Source organism: Lolium rigidum, chromosome 7 (genome assembly GCF_022539505.1).
Source record: "Lolium rigidum isolate FL_2022 chromosome 7, APGP_CSIRO_Lrig_0.1, whole genome shotgun sequence".
Taxonomy (NCBI): domain Eukaryota; kingdom Viridiplantae; phylum Streptophyta; class Magnoliopsida; order Poales; family Poaceae; genus Lolium; species Lolium rigidum.
The window spans coordinates 73,340,159-73,360,388 of record NC_061514.1 but is presented as its reverse complement, the minus strand read 5'-3'; the positions used below and the strand labels follow the sequence as shown (position 1 = coordinate 73,360,388).

Here is a 20,230-nt window from a genome sequence, read left to right as displayed (position 1 = left end):
CCTTCTTTCATCCTAATTTGATGATAACCACTACGCAAATCAATTTTAGAGAACACAACAGCACCACTCAATTCATCTAGCATATCCTCTAAACGGGGAATAGGGTGACGATATCGAATAGTAATGTTGTTTATAGCTCTACAATCTACGCACATACGCCATGTACCACCTTTCTTAGGAACTAAAATAACAGGAACATCACAAGGACTAAGGCTTATGCGGATATAACCTTTGTCGAGTAGCGCTTGTACTTGCTTCTGTATCTCCTTCGTCTCTTCGGGGTTCGTTCTATATGGTGCCCGATTGGGTAGCGAAGCTCCGGGAATCAAGTCGATTTGATCCTCAATACCTCGCAATGGTGGAAGTCCTGCGGGTACCTCATCCGGAAACATGTCGCCAAATTCCTGCAAAATATTAGAAACACCAAGAGGAAGAGGGGTCATGTCGTTAGAAACCAAAACCGTACCCCTGTACAAGAGCACAAGAGGCATGGCCGAAGGATCCTCACTAAATTCTCTCATGTCTTCTTTGGTGGCTAATGAGACTAAGGAATTCACTCTCTCACTTTTCGTTATATCACTCACGACATTACAATTCTCTCGCCTATCTAAAGAAGCATCCTCCAAGTTTACTTCAACTTTCTGACGAGATTCATTGACAATTTGCTGTGGTGACATAGGCTGTAAGTTAATTTTCTTTCCCTTGAACTCCAAGTGATATGTATTGGTACGGCCATTGTGTTGCACAGAACGGTCATAGAGCCAAGGCCGACCCAATAGTAGGTGACACACCGTCATAGGAACCACATCAAAGTCAATGCAATCCTTGTACGGTCCAATAGCAAATTCAACACGCACCATGTGGTTTACCTTCATCTCTCCATTGTCGCTCAACCACTGAATATAGTATGGATGCGGGTGCGGTAGATACTTCAACTTCAGCTTGGTGCACAACTCCTTGCTTGCTAAATTGCAGCAACTCCCGCCATCAATAATAACCTTGCAAGCCTTGTCAGGACCAACTAAAACCTTTGTCTGGAACAAATTGCAGCGTTGAGTAGATGCACTAGGCAACACATTAAGAGCACGCTGCGACACAACAATGGTGCGAGCATCAGACGGATATGCATCTTCACCATCAGTGTCATAGTCATCATCTTCTGGAGCATTAGGATCAACATCTTCTCCAGTCTCATACTCATTGTCCTCATTGATAATCATGACTTTGCGGTTAGGACAATCTCTCTTGAAGTGACCTTTGCCACCATATGTATGACAAACCATATCACGGTTACGCGCAGTAGACATGTTAGAGCCACTCGTACTTGCAGCAGATTCGGACTTCTTTGTGTTAGACACATTGGAGACCGGCTTGCTAGGCGGAGTAGAGTAAGGTGCGGAGCGCATCGATGGCGCCGGCGCCATAGATGGGACCGTGCGAGGCGTGAAGCGCCCAGCTCCTGAAGCTCGACCTTTAATCTTTGCTTCGTCAGCCAACTGTGATTCAGCTTCTCTTGCATGATGTAGCAACTCATTCATAGTGGTGTAACTGTAATGACGAACAATGCGTTTGATGTCATACTTCAAACCATTGAGAAAACGAGTCATTGTCATCTCAAGGGATTCCTTGACACGGCCACGCTGCATGAGCATCTCCATCTCCATGTAGTATTCATCAACAATCTTCACACCTTGTCTCAATAGGGTCAACTTATCAAATATGCTGCGCAAATAATTTGTGGGCACAAAACGCTCAGTCATTGCCGCCTTCATAGCACACCATGTGATAATAGGCGGTTCACCATCTTCTTCTCGAGCACGAACAAAACGATCCCACCAACACAAACTATAACCATCAAATTCGGAAGAAGCAAGCTTTATCTTCCTATCTTCAGTATAATGTGGATGTAAACTCCATAACTTCTCAATCTTGAGCTCCCAAGTGAGGTATTCTTCAACATCAGCTCCTCCTTCAAACTTGGGTATAGAAAACTAGGGTTTACCCAATCCATCTTTCTCATCTTGTCCAGGACCATTGCGGCCAAGTGGAGCCCAACCTCGAGGACGATCACCACGACCAGGGGCTTCATCAACATCTTCATTTTGTTGTCGCTGTTGATTTGTAAGATTCTCAACCGACAATGTCAAAGTTCGAAGAGTGCGTTGAGTATCCATCATTTGGTCTTGCATTGTAGTGACGGTCTCATTATTAGCATCCAGCTTTTGGGGGATCTCTTGGACCGTCCCATTAAGCACCTCATCCTGAGCGCGGAATTCACGTCGCATCTCATTACGAAGAGCCTCAAATTCCCTCCATGTGATGAGATCTGCAGCACTCTTGTTTTCCTGGTTAACAAGTTTTTGATCACTAGCAGACATCGTTAGTAGATTAGTGCACTAAATCAAAAATATATGGTGGTACTCTCACAACTCACTCAAAACTGATAAGAAAAGGAGATCTTACTGTTCTAAAGTAAATTAGTGTTGCTTACCACTTGTAGTAACAACTAGTGCACGGATGTAGCGAAGCGAATATCGAGGGTATAAGAACAAATCACACGGCAAAGCAGGATATATGTGGGGCTGTAGGTAGGCTACCTATTTGCACCAATAACAAGCTCTAGCGCTGACCGTAGACAACCAATGATACTCACACAAGGCGATAAATGTGGCAAAGCAACTAGATGTAGGAAAGGTTGCAATGCACTAGATAGACGCTAGCAAAGCTCAACGAGACAGACACAAGATTGCTCAACTACGGGTGCAGTAAAGTAAACTTAGGCCTTCACTTGATTCTTCTAGCACTTCACTTTTCTTTTGGGATTTTTCTTTCGTAACGCAGCTATGTAGCTCCTTTTGCTTCTTTTCAATTTTCTGGTTTTTTTTTTTGATTTTATGACACAACTCCTTGATAACACGGCCAACAAGATATGCAAAGCACCAAAACCCTAATGAGCAGCCTGTCGAGCGGTAAAACTAGTCTCTTCTGGGGAAGTTCCTAGTCACTTTATATCGATAGGCTGTGTCTATGGTTGGGAACAAGCACACTGTACGCTATGTGGACTCGGAGTAACAAAAACTGAAACTATACGATTATAGAGACTCAAACCCTAACAATACTAGATGCAAGAAAAAGATACGCAAAAGCAACTACGAAAAGCAACTAAAACTCGAAATTAGTGCAATCTAAGGCTATGGCAAACCCTAACCCTAATTTTTTTTTGGCTTTTTTTGGATAGGAAACACTCACAACTCAACTATGGGGTGGATTGTGGATGGCTTACCGAGGAAAACTGGAAATCTGATACCAAGATGATAAGGGGTGGCCCGATCTTCTCAGTAAGCAACGGTGGTGATGATGATCACGTGGTGATTGCAGCGGAGGTAACTTGATGAAGTGGATGATAACTTGTATGACGCAACGAGATCTCTCGATTGGTCCCTGTCGCCAATGCAACAGCTCTCAACCCTGCAAGATATTCGCAACTCCACACACTTGCGCACGTAGCCTCCGACCACGAAGCGGTAAGTTGCAACCGTCTAATTCCCAATGGAACAACAGATCACACAAGACTTTTCAGATCTACACAATATCAAGCAATATGGTGTAGGGAATTCAATAGTTTTGCAGAGCAAACAACTAAGAACTAGGGTTTATCTTAAACATGGTCTAAAGCAGCTAGGGGGGCGTCCTGGGCACTTATATAGGCGTCCGGGACGACTTCTGGTCGAAAAGATACAAGAATAACCGACCCAAAATTGATTATGCTTATGTGGAGAGTAATGATACTTTTATGCATGTGGATCATGATAAGAATGCTTTATGTGATAGCTATATTGTTGAGTTTATTCATGATGCCACTGAAAATTATTTTGAGAGAGGAAAGTATGGGTATAGAAATCTTCATGTTACTAAATTTCTTCTCTTTATGATGAATGTTTTGAGCTTTCTCTTGATTTGCTTTTATTTGCTGGATACTTTAAGACCTACTGGTCTTTATGAGAGAGGGAGACACGATTTCATATATCGCAATAATATTAAGTCTCCTCTCCTTGTGTTGAAATTTTTGAAGTTACACTTGTTTTGTCTTCCTATGCTACTCACTTTGTTCTTCATTGACTTATTTTCTTACAAGGCTCCTATGCATAGGAAGAGTGTTAGATTTAAACATGTTTTATATATGCTTCTTGATGCTCTCTTTTCAACTCTCATCTTTATGTGAGCATCATAAAAATCACTATGCCTAGCTAAAAGGCGTTAAAGAAAAGCGCTTATGGGAGACAACCCATCGTTTTTATTTATGTTATTTTTGCTTTTATTTTTGTTTTGAGTCAAGGTGCTTGTTACTTCTGTAGCAATACCTTTGTATCTTTATTTTCTTGCATTGTTGTGCCAAGTAAAGTCTCTAATAGAAAGTTGATACTAGATTTGGATTTCTGCGCAGAAACAGATTTTTACCTGTCACGGTTTTGAGCTTTTCTCTCTGCAGAAAAATCTAAAAATTCTGAAAAAATTCATGAGTAATCCTCAGATATGTACGCAACTTTCATTAGCTAAGTTTTCGGATCTGAGCATGTTAAGTGCCTCGAAAAAATTCGTCTTTACGGACTGTTCTGTGTTGACAGATTCTGCCTTTTATTTCGCATTGCCGCTTTTACTGTGTTTGAGGGGATTTCTTTGCTCCATTAAATTTCAGTAGCTATGGGTAATGTCCAGAAGTGTTGGTAATGATTGTGTCCATGCAGCACATGTGAATTTTTGATTATGCACTAACCCGCTAATAAGATTACTTCGAGTTTGGTGTGAAGGAAGTTTTCAAAGATCAAGAGAGAAGGATGATATTACATGATCAAGAAGAGTTAAAAGCCTAAGCTTGGGGATGCCCCCGTGGTTCATCCCTGCATATTTCAAGAAGACTCAAGCGTCTAAGCTTGGGGATTCCCAAGGCATCCCCTTCTTCATCAACAAACTTATCAGGTCATCTCTAGTGAAACTATATTTTAATTCTTTCACATCTTATGCGCTTTACTTGGAGCGTCCGTGTGCTTTTATTTTTGTTTGTGTTTGAATAAATTCGGATCCTAGCAATCCTTGTGTGGGAGAGAGACACGCTCCGCTTTTTCATTTGAACACTTGTGTTCTTCGTTTTATTTTAATATTCATGGCGAAAGCTGAAAGCCTCAGCATTGATTGTTATTTGGTTGGAAACAGAAAATGCTTCATGTGGTAGTTGGTATATTGTCTTGAATAATTTGATATTTGGCAATTGTTTTGAGCTCTCAAGTAGATCATGTTTAAGCTCTTGCATCATGTAGTTTAAACCTATTAGTGGAGAACTACCGTAGAGCTTGTTGAAATTTGGATTGCATGATTGGTCTCTCTAAGGTCTAGATATTTTCTGGTAAAAGTGTTTGAGCGACAAGGAAGACAGTGTAGAGTCTTATAATGCTTGCAATATGTTCTTGTGTAAGTTTTTCTGTACCGGTTTATACTTGTGTTTGCTTCAAACAACCTTGCTAGCCAAAGCCTTGTACTGAGAGGGAATGCTTCTCGTGCATCCAAATCCTTGAGCCAAAACCCGTGCCATTTGTGTCCACCATAACTACCTATTATGTGGTAATTTCTGTCATTCCAAGTAAATACTTCATGTGCTACCTTTAAACAATTCAAAACTTTATTACTCCTTATTTGTGTCAATGTTTCATAGCTCATGAGGAAGTATGTGGTGTTTTATCTTTCAATCTTGTTGAGCAGACTTTCACCAATGGACTAGTGGCATATACATCCGTTTATCCAATAATTTTGCAAAAAGAGCTGGCAATGGGGTGCTCAGCCCCAATTAATTAACTTTCATTAATAATTCTCTTGACATGTTTTGCCCTGATTCAACAGTAAGCAACTTAATTTTGCAATAGACGCTCCTCCATGGTATGTGAAATGTTGGAAGGCACCCGATGATTCGGTTGGCCATGGCTTGTGAAAGCAAAAGGTTGGGAGGAGTGTCATCTATAAATAGAACTAAAATACATGTGTAAACAAAAGAGAAGAGGGATGATCTACCTTGCTGGTAGAGATAACGTCCTTCATGGGAGCCGCTCTTTGAAAGTCTGTTTGACAAGGGGGTTAGAGTGCCCACTACCATTCGTTGACAACAACAAACACCTCTCAAAACTTTACCTTTATGCTCTCTATATGATTTCAAGACTTGAAAAGCTCTAGCACATGATTTAATCCCTGCTTCCCTCTGCGAAGGGCCTTTCTTTTACTTTATGTTGAGTCAGTTTACCTACTTCTTTCTATCTTAGAAGCAAACACTTGTGTCAACTGTGTGCATTGATTCTTACATACTTGTTTATTGCACTCATCATATTACTTTGTGTTGACAATTATCCATGAGATATACATGTTGAAAGTTGAAAGCAATTGCTGAAACTTAAATCTTCCTTTGTGTTGCTTCAAAACCTTTTATTAAGAATCTATTGCTTTATGAGTCAACTCTTATGCAAGACTTTTTGATGCTTGTCTTGAAAGTACTGTTCATGAAAAGTTTTTGCTATATGATTCAGTTGTTTAGTCATTATCTTTTTGTTAGCAAACTATAAACCATTGCTTTGAGTCACTTCATTCATCTCATATGCTTTACAATAGTGTTGATCAAGATTATGTTGGTAGCATGTCACTTCAGAAATTATTCATTTTATCGTTTACCTACTCGAGGGCGAGTAGGACTAAGCTTGGGGATTCTTGATACGTCTCCAACGTATCTATAATTTCTTATGTTCCATGCTAGTTTTATGACAATACCTACATGTTTTATTCACACTTTATAATGTTTTTATACATTTTCTGGGACTAACCTATTAACAAGATGCCATAGTGCCGGTTCTCGTTTTCTCGCTGTTTTTGGTTCCAGGAAAGCTGTTCGGGCAATATTCTCGGAATTCGACGAAACAAAAGCTAAACCTCCTATTTTTCTGAGGGACACACGGAGCCATAAGGGCAAGCCCGGGGGAGGCCCACAGCCTCCTCCCCATAGGGCGGCGCGGACAGGCCCCCAGGCGCGCCGGGGTGTGGGGAGCCCACCTCGGGACTCCACCGACGCCGCCCCTTCGCCTATATATTGCCCCAGATGCGAAAACCCTAAAAAAATAAGTCATATTCCACGAAAAGTTACGTAGCCGCCGCCATCGCGAAGCCAAGTTCGGGGGACAGAAGTCTCTGTTCCGGCACACCGCCGGGACAGGGAAGTGCCCCCAGAATCCATCTCCATCGACACCAGCGCCATCTTCATCGCCGCTGCTGACTCCCATGATGAGGAGTGAGTAGTTCTCCCCCGAGGCTGAGGGCTCTACCGGTAGCTATGTGGTTCATCTCTCTCTCCCATGGTGTGATCTTTATGTGATCATGAGCTTTGTAATCTAGTTGATTATGTAGATGTTACTCTTGTCTATTATGCACTCTAGAGGTTACTTTAATATGAACTCCGGAGTCACTCTCCACGGTGTGATGGTGACGAGTGTGCGCATCGTGTGTGATTCCTTTATGACATTGTGGAGCTTGTTTACTCCGGCTTGAGGTGTGATTTTGCAGCCCTACACAATGAATGGTGTTTGTTATCCAACAAGAGAGTGTTTGAGAGTAGCATTTATTTATTCAATTATGTGATCATTGTTGAGAGTGTCCACTAGTGAAAGTATGATCCCTAGGCCTTGTTTCTAAGCATTGAAACACCGTTTCCAACAAGTTACGCTACATGTTCGCTTGCTGCCATTTTTTTCAGATTGCAATTACTACTTATAATCATCCATATTACTTGTATTTCACTATCTCTTCGCCGAACTAGTGCACCTATACATCTGGCAAGTGTATTAGGTGTGTTGGGGACACAAGAGACTTCTTGTATCTTAATTGCAGGGTTGCTTGAGAGGGATATCTTTGACCTCTACCTCCCTGAGTTCGATAAACCTTGGGTGATTCACTTAAGGGAAACTTGCTGGTGTTCTACAAACCTCTACTCTTGGAGGCCCAACACTGTCTACAGGAATAGAAGCGTGCGTAGACATCAATGTGCCTAAGTTGTGTAGTGATTTGTTATGAAGTTGTATTTTTGTTGCTATTAAGTTATCTAGTTACCCACGGCACTAGAAACTATGATGGACAACTAGTAGTGCAACGTTGCAAGTCTCATTAGTGTGAAGTTTTTAGCTATTGTTGCTAAGTAAGAGCATCTCCACCGGTGGCCCCAAATAGGCGCCGGCAGGGGCGCCGACACTGCCGTATGGGGGCGCCGGCAGTGCATCCTCTATTTGGGGATGTTGTTCCCACACCGGCGCCCCCCATAGCCCCAATTGAAATTCAAACTGACATTTTGAAAATGATATTCATACAAAATTCAAACGAAATTTAAACAAAAGTTACTAGAATTTAAACTAAAAACTAAAAAAATCTAGCGGCAGTGTGCATCGAAGGCGCTGAAGTCAAGGTTGTTGCTATCGTCGCCATCGTCGCTGGATGTCCTGAAGGACCAGTCATCGTCGTTGTCGTCGTCGTCCTCCTCCTCCTCCTTTGGCGTCGGCGGCTCAGAAGGTCCCGCGAAGTCGACGAAGTTGGCACCGTGGTCCCTGGCGGATCACACCGCCGCCTTCCACGGGTCCATCGTCATCTGCCGGTAGTCCTCCTTGACGGAGCGGCCAATGATGAAGTTTTGACCGGGGAACTCCTCCGGGTCGTCGCCGCCACGGAGGGCTGCCTGCGCCTCTGCCTCCTTCTCCCACCATTGCTTTTTCGCCGGCGGAAGTGGTGGCGAGGCCGCAGCGTCCTCCTCCTTGAGGCGGCGGCGTTGGCCCGACCCCGTTGTCGGATGGGCCGGAGCCGAAGATGTGTGCCTCGCCCCGTTGCGGATGGCGACGCCTCTCGAAGGAGGCGCGGGCGTGGCCGAGTGCATGTTGTCGCCGGCTGCTGACGATCCGGTGTGCGAGCTCTCGGACGCCATCGTCCTTGCCGACGCGCTCTGCAGAGGTGGCGTCTCCGGTGCCATGTACTCCGCCTGCGGGAAGTAAAGTGGGACGCGCGGTGGGTCGTTGCGGGTGCGCTGGCACTAGCCATACTATTGCAGCATGGCGTCGACCTCGCGGCCGTGCCACTAGGCACGGCGGTCGACGTTGTTGAAGCGGCCGTTCGCGCGGCCGGCCGCCCGCGCGAGCTTGATGGCGCGGTCATCTTCGAATCACCGCGGCCACGCTAGGCTGTTGAGCGCGTTCGCCGGCAGGTTCCTCTCCGCCGGCGTCATACGCTTCCGCCGCTCGTTGATGAGGGCGCGCATCTATGGTCCTACCGGTGGCGGTGGTGGCATGACGAAGCCGGCGTTGGAGACGTGCCACCCGTGCGTCAGCTTGTACTGTATGGCACGGGGATGCGCTACCAGTACAGTACATCCGCCTCGTCGTAGGTAAGTTGCAGCGAACAGAGCAGGCCGACGCCTCTGCCGCCGGCCTCGTCGTTGTGCGCCATCGCCTAGGTGGGGTGCGTGGGAGAGGTGGTTGTCTGCGACAATGGAGGTGGCGGCGGCTAGGGTTGGAAGACGGGGAAGAAGAGAAGTGCCCGCCGGTGGGGTTTTAAGGGAGGCGCGTGGGGAAGGTGGGTGGACGACGCGTGGCCAGTCGCCGCTTCGGTTTCCGCGCGGGAGGCCATTAACACAACCAACCTTCCCACGTCGCTTCCGATGCGAACCATCGTGTCTTCTCGCTGCCAAGGCGCCCCACCCGCGAAAACCGTCGTGCCGCGAGGCGCCTGCGCTTCCGATTCGCGCCCTTCGCAAAGGGGCCGACACGGGGTTGCCGATGCTTCTATTGGGCTCGAAAAAGCGTCGGCGCTTTTGGGGCGCGCTGGTGCGAGCCCATTTTCGACGCCGGCCTCCAAAATGCTATTGGGCCAGTGGAGATGCTCTAAGTGTCTTAGAAAATAAGTTGGCTATAAAGTATACAAAAATATAGTGTAAGCAACTTTTGTACAAAGTTATTTTTCTACAACACTAAAGTTGGTTTATCACGGCATCATAGTTGCTTTTCGATTTTTTTTATCGAAGCATTATAAATGGGATCTAGTTTCGAAGATCTCGTCGCAAGAGACCTAACGGTGAAAGCTGATTGCAATTCTGACACATAATTTACGAGTTATAACTTTTTGATTTTTCTTCTTATGAATTTAATGCACGCGTGAAGTATTTTATGGTGATTCAGCTAGCTGTCCTCAGCTTTCCATTTTTAGATATTGAAGACTTTCCTTTTATAGGTGAGTGCTTTAGACAAGCAAACTGGCACCCGGATGCTGCCTAGTCATGTCCAAAAAAAAGACCATCCCAATCCTCAGCTGTAGTAATGCACTGCAATGAACAAGTTCCTCCTATATATTTTTGCTACATGTAATGAACTCTAGATGAATATGAACGCTCATATGAGGTTTAGATACAAAATGATGATATAATGATCGCTCTTGTAGGTTGTGGGGAATGCTGGGTCTGAATCTTCCACCTGCTTATTCCAACGATTTTTGATTGTGCTAAGATCTCTTTCTGCCAATGTGACAAAGCAACAGAACGCCCATTGTCAGCTCCGTTAGTTTAAGACGAGTGCCTGAGTGCGATGTGTGATGTTGCTTGGTCTTGACCAACTGGATTTTAGTGTGAGACGGAGTCTGACTCCAGAACTTGGTATGCAGCATGTAAGGAGGCAAACCGTGTGAACCTGTCTACTACGTGTAGTCATTTTTCTTTTCTTTTGATTGAAATCAGGCCATTTACAGGAGGAGGCGCATTTAGTGGTTGTTAATTTGGAATGGTGGCAGGCTGACAGCTGAGAAATTTGTAGAGACTGGAAAAGAGGAGGCTAATCTGGGATGGCTTTCCAAACACGGTGCTTCTCGGTGAGCGGGCGCCAACTGGACCTGCCACAAGTGACTTGTAGATCAGTATAGACAAGGAAACAGGGGAGTAATCAGTGTCCGATTCGAGTGATCTGCGTGCACACACCTCTCCCCGCCGTGTAATTCGAGGTGCTTGACAGCGCATGTCACATCACCGATAGGATTATCTGTGTGCTAATCACTGTCTTCTTCCTCGTACTCCCACCCAGCAGTCTCTCTCCCCGTTGTCTCCTGCGCACACCAGGTGCGCAAGTGCTCGTGAAAGGCGCCGGCTTTCTTGTCGGGCGTCGCTGTTACTACCTCTCAACGCGTGAAGAAGCCCTCGAGCGTGACATCAATGGCGACGGAACGCTTCGTCCTTCTCGTCTTCCTGTGCTATCTGTCTTCCCAATTCGCAGGTACGCAGCCTCTGATTTCTTCTTCTTCTTCTTATACGTCTGCTTTGCCTCTTCTTCCAACTCATTTCCGTCTTGCGCGTTTCACGCAGATGCGTATGATCCGGTGGATCCGCTGGGGAACATCACCATCAATTGGGATTTTACGAGCATGGACACTAGTCAGTACACGGTGCGCATATCTTCTTGCTTGTGAGTTCTTTTTAGAATCGCCGTTTCCCTGATGAAATGCAACGCTCCCCCTGACATAAATCCCGGTGTTTCTGCCACTGAAACTGTTTACAAATCAGTCATCTTCCTTTGCTGTGTGCGCAGGTCATGGTGAGCATCCACAATTACCAGCTGTACCGCCATATCGAGCGCCCGGGATGGCGGCTGGGCTGGGCGTGGTCCGGCCACGAGATCATCTGGGACGTGAGGGGCGCCGAGACGACGGAGCTGGGCAACTGCTCCGGCGTCCACTTCGACCCCGGCCACCCTCCGCACTGCTGCGACAAGCGGCCCGTCGTGGTGGACCTGCCGCCGGGCGCGCCGTACAACATTCAGGTGGCCAACTGTTGCCGAGGCGGCGTGCTGTCGTCCCTCTCGCAGAACAACAGCACGGCCACCGCCGCGTTTCAGATGTCCGTCGGCGGTTTCGACCGCGACGGCGGAAACCCGAACGGCGACCCCGTGAAGCCGGCCAACTTCAGCATCGGCGTGCCGGGCTACACCTGCAGCAACGCCACCCAGGTGCCCGCGACGAGGTCCAAGGTCGACGAGCAGCGGCACGTCCAAGTCATGCGTAAGGATTTCCTTTTTCCTTCTTCACTTGACTGACATGTGGCGCACCGCCGTGACGCCACAGCGCTAGCGATGTCTCTGACTTAGCTTGCTCTGCCGTGCAGTGACATGGCAGATCATCTGCTCGTACTCGCAGTTCAGAGACGGGCCGTCGCCGTCTTGCTGCGTCTCCCTCTCGTCCTTCTACAACAGCACCATTGTGGGGTGCCCGCAGTGCAGCTGCGGCTGCCCGCGCTCTCCATCCGCGCCGCAATGCTTCAGGCAAGCCCACCCAACATTGATTCCACAGTTTATCCAATGCCATCATCTTAAAACCCTCTACTATCGTGCTATAAGCATTGGCTGTTGTAGGGAGATTGTAGAATGTATCTGCTATTTGATGCTTGCAATCTGTTTTTTTCTTTGCTCTGTTCTACCCATCGTTTTGCTTCTGTTTGCTCTGGTTTTCAGGTCCGAGATGCATGATTTTCACTGAATTTCAGTTCAAAATTGCAGTATTTGTTCAGTTGTCAGTCAGGTTTTTGTCAAATTCAAATGAAAATTCCACATGTTTGGCCAAATCAAAAACCACTGAATTTGAGTGATTTCGGCACCACGCGATTTTTTTATGAAACGGAAAGTCGAAACCATGGTCCAGCACATGCCGCCTCCTTCTGATTTCTGCTATCGTGTTCTGATTCGTGTGTTTGATTTTTCTTCAGCGACGGCGAGCAGTCCAAGCTCCAGGCTCTGCCTGACGCGGATGGCAATCCGCCGACGCCGGTCATCCGGTGCACGGAGCACATGTGCCCGATCCGGGTGCACTGGCACGTGAAGCAGAACTACCGGGAATACTGGAGGGTGAAGGCGTCGATCACCAACTACGACATGGTCAGCAACTACAGCGACTGGAACCTTGTAGTGCGGCACCCCAACCTCGCCAACATCACGCAGCTCTTCAGCTTCAACTACCAGCCTCTCATCCAGTACGACACCATCAGTAAGTGCCACTCACTTGACAAACTTAGCATGGCCACATATATAATCTGCCACAAGGTTAATTTAGTAGGGCGCCGAAGCAAGAATGGTAAGGAATTTATTTGATTTTGCAGATGACACGGCCATGTTCTGGGGGATCGCCAACTACAACGAGATGCTGCTGCGGGACGGGAACGTGCAGACGGAGATGATACTGAAGAAAGACCCGAGCGACTTCACCTTCTCGGGGGGCTGGGCGTTCCCGCGGAGGGTCTACTTCAACGGACACCAGTGCGCCATGCCCTCGCCTGATCAGTACCCTTCGCTGCCCAACGCCGCCTCCGACGTGCGCGTCTCAGCGCTGCAGCGATGGCTCATCACCGGCTCCTGTCTGCTCTTGCTATCTATGTTCCATGTCATGTGAGGATAGACTGGCTTCCCCCTTGATGCATGCATGGGGAGTAAGTCTCAGCTTAAGTTTCCCGTACAAGTTACACCTGGTGCATGTGCGAGGTTTTCTGATTTTGTAGCTGAGATCTCTCTCTATGTTTTTGCCAGTTGCAGTCTTGTAGATTAACTAGTGGCATTGGTTTTCAGATGTTTATACAAAGGGGATCGGAAACACTATATAGATTAGCAACGGTAATAGAGTACAAAATTTGGTACACATGTAGTTTCAAAGAAAACATGACAATATGTGACCACATGTTAAGCAGCAACGAAGGAAAACTCATATGGCATGTTTCGGAAGGAGAGCACAGTGTTTTGCATACATATGTCTCACATAGTCACGTACATAATGGGAGCTCAGAGCTAGGTCAGGCAGTAGGACAAAGTTGGGTCGTAGGGAAATCAGCTGGCTATGTTTATATGGCTAACATTCGGAAACAGAAGGATCGTACTTATAGACGGTAGAGGCACTGAACAGTAAATTATTTCTAACTAATGTATTTTGTAAGCAATGCCAAGGGAAGATAGCGTTAAGCATTTAGATTTATAACAGATGTTCATTTCTTTAGTTAAAATACCAGATGCTCATCTCATCGGTTACTTAGGCTGACCATAGTGTTAATATTTTAGGTAATATCATGCACCCTAGGCCCACAAAAATACTGATATAGCATCTAATTAAGGAATAGAGAACCCAGACCTTTTAAGTGTGTACATACTTTTATGTTTATCGATCAAGTGATTATCGATAAATTATGTCATCTGTGTATTAGTAATACTAGATAGCAACAAAAAAAAGAATGCATTAATAGAGGCAATATATGGATCTTATCTCCACATAGCTATAATTGGTGAGCAATTAGTTACCCAATTGCAAGATTACGACAACATTTTAATTTTATGCTAGTAATCAACACAAATATTTGAACATCACTATCACTTCCATGCAACTGGTAATTGATATAGGAGTATTAGATGGCAATAATGCAACATCTGCCAATTTAACTAATTCTCAAAATAATATATGGATTTTATTACACATGTACTCATTCAAGCTATTTTTAGGATATTATCATTCAATTTTTTAACAAAAATGTCCCAATTTTTTTAAACAAATAAGATGATATATAAATGAAGATGTGCATGAAAAGAATGCGACGAAACAGGAACACGAGAGCCAAGAGTCATGAGAGTCCAGCGTGGTCCTGCTGACATAGGTATGCTATATCGGGTTCTAAGTATTGATATCCCTGGTACCAGGAGGGAATAGAGGAAAGGCCATGAAGAAGTCCGGAGGAATCCGAAGAAACTTATTAGGAAAGCTAAGCTCATATCGGGTGAGCCGACATGTACTGTAACTTGATCCCGAGGTGGAATCTGATACCTAGCCCGCTATATAAGGGTTGGGAGGAGCCACCGAGAGGGGACATATCGAATCAGAGCAAACACCCATGTAACCCTAGTTTCACATATTGTAATCCCGACGATTCGTTCTTGATATTAATATCCGTCGGATGCCTAAGTTTGTTGACCGGTCTGTTGATTCACCGGTGTCCTCCTTCCTGAAACCCAAATCCATCGTAATGGGCACTGATGAAGTTAACCCTTTGTCATTGGCGCCGCCTGTGGGGAGTTTAGACGTTGGAAACACGAACTCGGCGACCTCCTCTTCAAGAAAAAAAAACTCGACTCGATCGGGGGATCTGGTGCGCTTCAAATCGACAATTTTTCATCCGCACCCACCCACCCTTCTCCCAGCTTATGGCAACTTTTGCCAAGGGAAGGACCCGACGATCGGAAGCTACATCGGAACACAAGAAAGTTTTCGCTGGTAGGAACAGATCTATTCGGAGTCGACGACGGGAGCATCAGCTTCAAGATCCTCATGAGCATCATCCATCGGATCCACAGGCGGTAAACACTCGGACGAGATGGTGTGGAGCAATGTCGGATCAGCGGCAAACTTGGGAGATCTCGTCTAGTTACTCAACGGGGTATCCTTCAGATCGGCATCGACAACCAGTGGCAACACGTCGGCTCGGGTGTCTCAGCACCCGACGACCGAGAGCATCGACAACACGGGCAACGACACCGGAGACAACGCGGACTCCAGAATCAGGAAAGCTTCTTCATATCCAATTTTTTGCGCTAACAAAGAGTACTTAGCACGTTATCAGGTGTGCATGGTGGAGTTAAGATGGGTCAACAGAGAACTAGAGGACGCATCCGATGAAGAACGAGATGAGTATGGAAACCCGAAGTTTGATCCTACTCGCCTCAATCAGGACGAGCAGCGGCCACCACCCCGAGCATGCCAATGGAACCAACACTGATGCCGGAGCCAACGGCGGCAACAAAGCAAATGGAGGCACAACCCAGACTTCTGACGTTGAGGCGGCACATAGGCTTGTGAGGCCTCTAGTAGAACTCTCACGTGAAGCATTGGACAAGGCAAAAGCTGATATTGCACGTGGAGGTTTCATGGACGAAGATGGAACTCAAGAAGAATTGCTGGCATATAGATACTTGCTTTACAAGAAGAAAAGGGAGCTAAGGAGGTTGAGATTAGAACTTGATGCGAGCAAGGAAAGAGCCCACGCATCTAGCCATCGGCGTGGAGAGTGGAGCTCCACAAAAAATGAAAGCGTAGGAGCCGCAAGGGCCGCAGAAGCCGCAGGAGCCGCAGGAGCAACAACAGGAAATAACAACAGATGAACCTCATCCCGGTTAAACAAGATAATAGAATACAAATGACTTCGGTTGACCAGAGAACTTGATGCATCGTTCATATCCCAGGCCTCATAAGGAAATCTACACCCGACAACGCCGGAAGAAGCGATCGTGGCACCTAAAACATTTTTCATGACAACTCAGTCAGAACATGATCCGCAAGCACAGGTTTATAGAACCTTGATTGCAGGACTAAACATTGTCGGGTAGCACTTTGAAAATATTCCTCGCTGTCACGAAAGTCCTCAGCGGGAAGGACTGTCAGGTCAAAGTAATGCGGGAAGGCATGAAGTAGCAGCACCAAACAACTCCACCCGATAGGAAGTAGTCACGCCAAGCGCTCCCGCACATCAGGTGATACAACAGATCATCACAGTATTTCTCGGCAAGACATAGAACCTCGACGATCGAGATCTCCGCGAAAACCTCGAGCAACCACCAAAAATCATGGTGACACCAGGAATGATAGCCGAGTCGATATGGCTTGTGCCGAAAGGAGAAATCGATGAAGATAGGAGGAAGATGAGTACGATAATGATTCAGAAGACGATGATGATGATGAGCTTAGCGGAGCCATATGCTTTTCTCGTCGTATTCATAAGTGCGACACTCCAAAGGGATTCAAGCTCCCTACGGACAAGATAAGGTACGAAGGGGTCCACGAACCCGAAGCATGGCTAGATGACTACCTGCAAACCATCAAAGTACATGAAGGCACTAAGGCAACCACAATACAAAGCTTACAGCTTTTCCTGAGTAGGCCCCTGAGATCTTGGATTCGAAAGCTGCCTGAAGGATCCATAGAGAGTAGGGATGACCTGCGTGATTAGTTCATTCGAAATATCAGGTCTACTTTCAAGTGTCCAGCTTCAATCGAATAATTAAGAAAGTGCGTGCAGAAAATAGGAGAGGCAATCTGTTCTTACCTTCAAAGGTGGAGCACGATCAAGAACTCAGCCGAAAAAATCTCTGATGAGCAAGCAATCGACGTGTTTAACAACAGGTTGTAACGCACATACTTTGTTGAAGAGTTGGGGAGAGCACGACCAAGGACAGTAGGAGAGCTAATGGACCTAGCGAACAAGTGGGCCAACGGGGAAGACGCAGCTAGCAATAAGCGAGCAAGGTCACCCGAAGAAGACAAAGCAAGATGAGGAACGATCGCAGGAGATGGACACGAAACTATGGTGACTACTATCGATCTGCGCAAATAGCGGCTAGCTTCGCAAGCAAAGATGATAGAAAAATCGATCACCACAACAGTAGATATCAAGGAAACAATTGGGATGAGCCAAGTTCTAGCAGGCAGGCGTATAAGTCAAGGTCTAGGTTGGAGCCGCAGCTTAAGATAACAGAAGAGCAAATGCTCAACGCACCGTGCACCATGCATTACTACATCGATGATGAATGATGCAGGCAATCAAACCATCTGATGAAGGACTACATGACTTGTCAACGGATGATCCCAGTCTTCAGAAAAAGAAATCAGAATGCTCCAAGGCAAGGTCTTGATGGGGTACCTGGGTCGGTGGCTTTGAACACACCCCCTCCGCCACCACTACCTCCACAAAACCTGTTGCTAGCGATACAAGCCGCACCAGCAAATAATAACAACCCACCCAATGGGCACACCGGTTCCAGAGGAGTAGTCAACATGATCCAGAAAAGCAGGCCAAACAATAGACAACAAAAATTGATTACTCGACAAGTAAACTTGGCGATCCAAGCACCACCATACATGTCGGAGTATCTTGCCTCGTCTGACCAGTACATCAAGTTCAACATGGGGGATCACCCTTACTAGATACCTAGACCAGGTCACTCTCCATTGGTACGTGATGCTCAGATTAGCGGGTACGACTGTAGCAGAGTATTCCTCGATGCAGGGAGTGATCTTAATTTGATATACGCCATGTCACTGCGAGCAATGAACATCCCTCTAACCAGTATGAAGCCCTCGGATACTAGGTTCCATGGCATAATTCCAGGAAAACCAGAAATTTCCTTGAGAAAGATTTGGCTTGACGTAGTCTTCGGAACCAGAGAAAACTTTAGAAGAGAAAAGCTTAAGTTTGAAGTTGTGGATTTTCCATCACAGTACCATGCTTTGCTCGTTTCGACGCGTGCAACAAATAGTTCCACAAAATATCACAAACCTTCGGGATGCGCGCATAATTCTTAAAAATCGAGAGCACAATCAACCATGAGGTATCCCCAGACGTACGTCGGGCTTTAACAGATCAAACATTTGATACAGACAAAGACACGAAGGAAGTACAAATCCACCCTTCGGACTCGACGAAGACGACGTCTGTGGTCACAAGCCTCGACGCCACAGAGGAGAAGGAACTCATCGTTCCTCCGTGAGTGCTGGGAAACGTTCGTCTGGCGTTCAGCGGACATGCCAGGCATCCCCAAAGAGCTCGCTAAGCATGCACTAAACATATATCCTAGAGCAAGGCCAATCACACAGTCACTTCGTCGTTTCTTAGAGCCAAAACGTGAAAGAACTTCATTGACTGCAGGATGCCAAGTTCATCCACGAGATTGTAGATGCAACTTGGGTGGCTAATCCAGTGTTGGTTCGGAAGGAAAATACTAATGAAGATCCCATGTGCTCCGATTTCACGGATCTCAATAAACAATGCCCAAAGGATCACTTTCCCACCCTACGAATCGACCAGATAATCAATGCAACAGCCGGGTGCAATTGTCTTTCCTTGTTGGATGCATACTCCGGGTATCATCAGATTAGACTAAAGGAAGAAGATCAGGACAAAATGGCGTTCATCACGCCTTATGGTATATATTGCTACAAGACAATGCCCTTTGGGTTAAAAAAAGGGATTTCTATTTTCGTGCCCTCGGTTCCTTAGTTGTGCTCAGTTTTCCCCAACTCCTTAGTTTTTCCTCAGTTTTCCCCAAGATCTTGTCTGAAACCATCACAGATGATGTAACGGCCGGTTGCCCGACGGTTGACCGTTATCTTCTGACTAGTGGGGCCACGTAGAGCCCGCAAAGACACGTCAGACCATCCATCTTTGTTTGACCGTAAGCATCGATGTATCCCTGACCAAAACGCGCACGAGTGGGGCTTCGGTATATCGAATGACAAGTGGGCCATGGCGCTAATACAAGGGGCAATACACGGGTAGGAATAGATTTTTAAACGGAGCTCTACAGCGATGGCACGGAGGAGGTGGCCTGCGGGGTGCCGAGATGAGATCGACGTCCACAAAGAACTGCATGAGGCGAGACGAGACGCATTAGATAGATATGAACTAGACGCGATTAACCATGCAAAGAAGAGAAGAAATGGTTGACGACATCGACGACTACCTCAAAACTTTGACTGACCGTGTCCGACACAAACGCGAGCAATGTAGAGAAAACTAGTGTCTCTCCTTTCTGGCGTGTATAGATGGGTGCTAGAAGAGTGTGGTGGCGAAGGGAAAGACCTCGCGGTGGTCTGTGGCGTCCAGCATAGCGGGGCGGCGTGGCCGTGCCCACATCGGCGTGCATGCATGTTCGGCATTGGCATCAGCATGTACGTTCGGTGTTGGCCTCGGCGGTATCTCTCGTGTGTTAGTGATCGAATGAGGGGACGGGATTGAGGGTGCATCCCGACGGTGTCCTAGCAGTGGCGGCGAGCATAGCCGTTCTGACCATGCCGATATCGGCATCGGCATCGTTTGGAGGCTGTGGTGCTCGAATCAAGGTGGGATTTGTTTCTTGTACGCCAAAAGTGATTTGAAACAAGTTTCGTGTTGAAGGTTAGGTAACGAAAGTTTGTAACTAAGCCCAAAATTATACTAGCGCCATGGTGAGGTTCTTTTTGATGGAGCTATACGGTTGGGCAAACTTTTTTGACACTTTTTAGATAGGGTTTCTTGTTGTTACACGTATGGCATCATGTATGGCAAATTTAGGGTTATTTGGAGATGTTCGAAAAAATCACTTTGCTTAAACGCATGCCGTTTCGTCTCACTGAAACC

General features: G+C 46.3%; 1 protein-coding gene across 1 annotated transcript; it reads left to right on the top strand.

Annotated features, from left to right (window-relative positions):
• Positions 1-4,308: 4,308 nt before the first annotated feature.
• Positions 4,309-13,479, top strand: LOC124671531 (COBRA-like protein 7; the record flags this gene model as incomplete). The annotated part of the gene is made up of 6 exons (XM_047207897.1): positions 4,309-4,328; positions 11,394-11,487; positions 11,631-12,099; positions 12,203-12,363; positions 12,810-13,077; positions 13,190-13,479. Coding segments are annotated over 6 exons (1,302 nt in total), but the record flags the coding sequence as incomplete, so codon positions are not given.
• Positions 13,480-20,230: the final 6,751 nt, after the last annotated feature.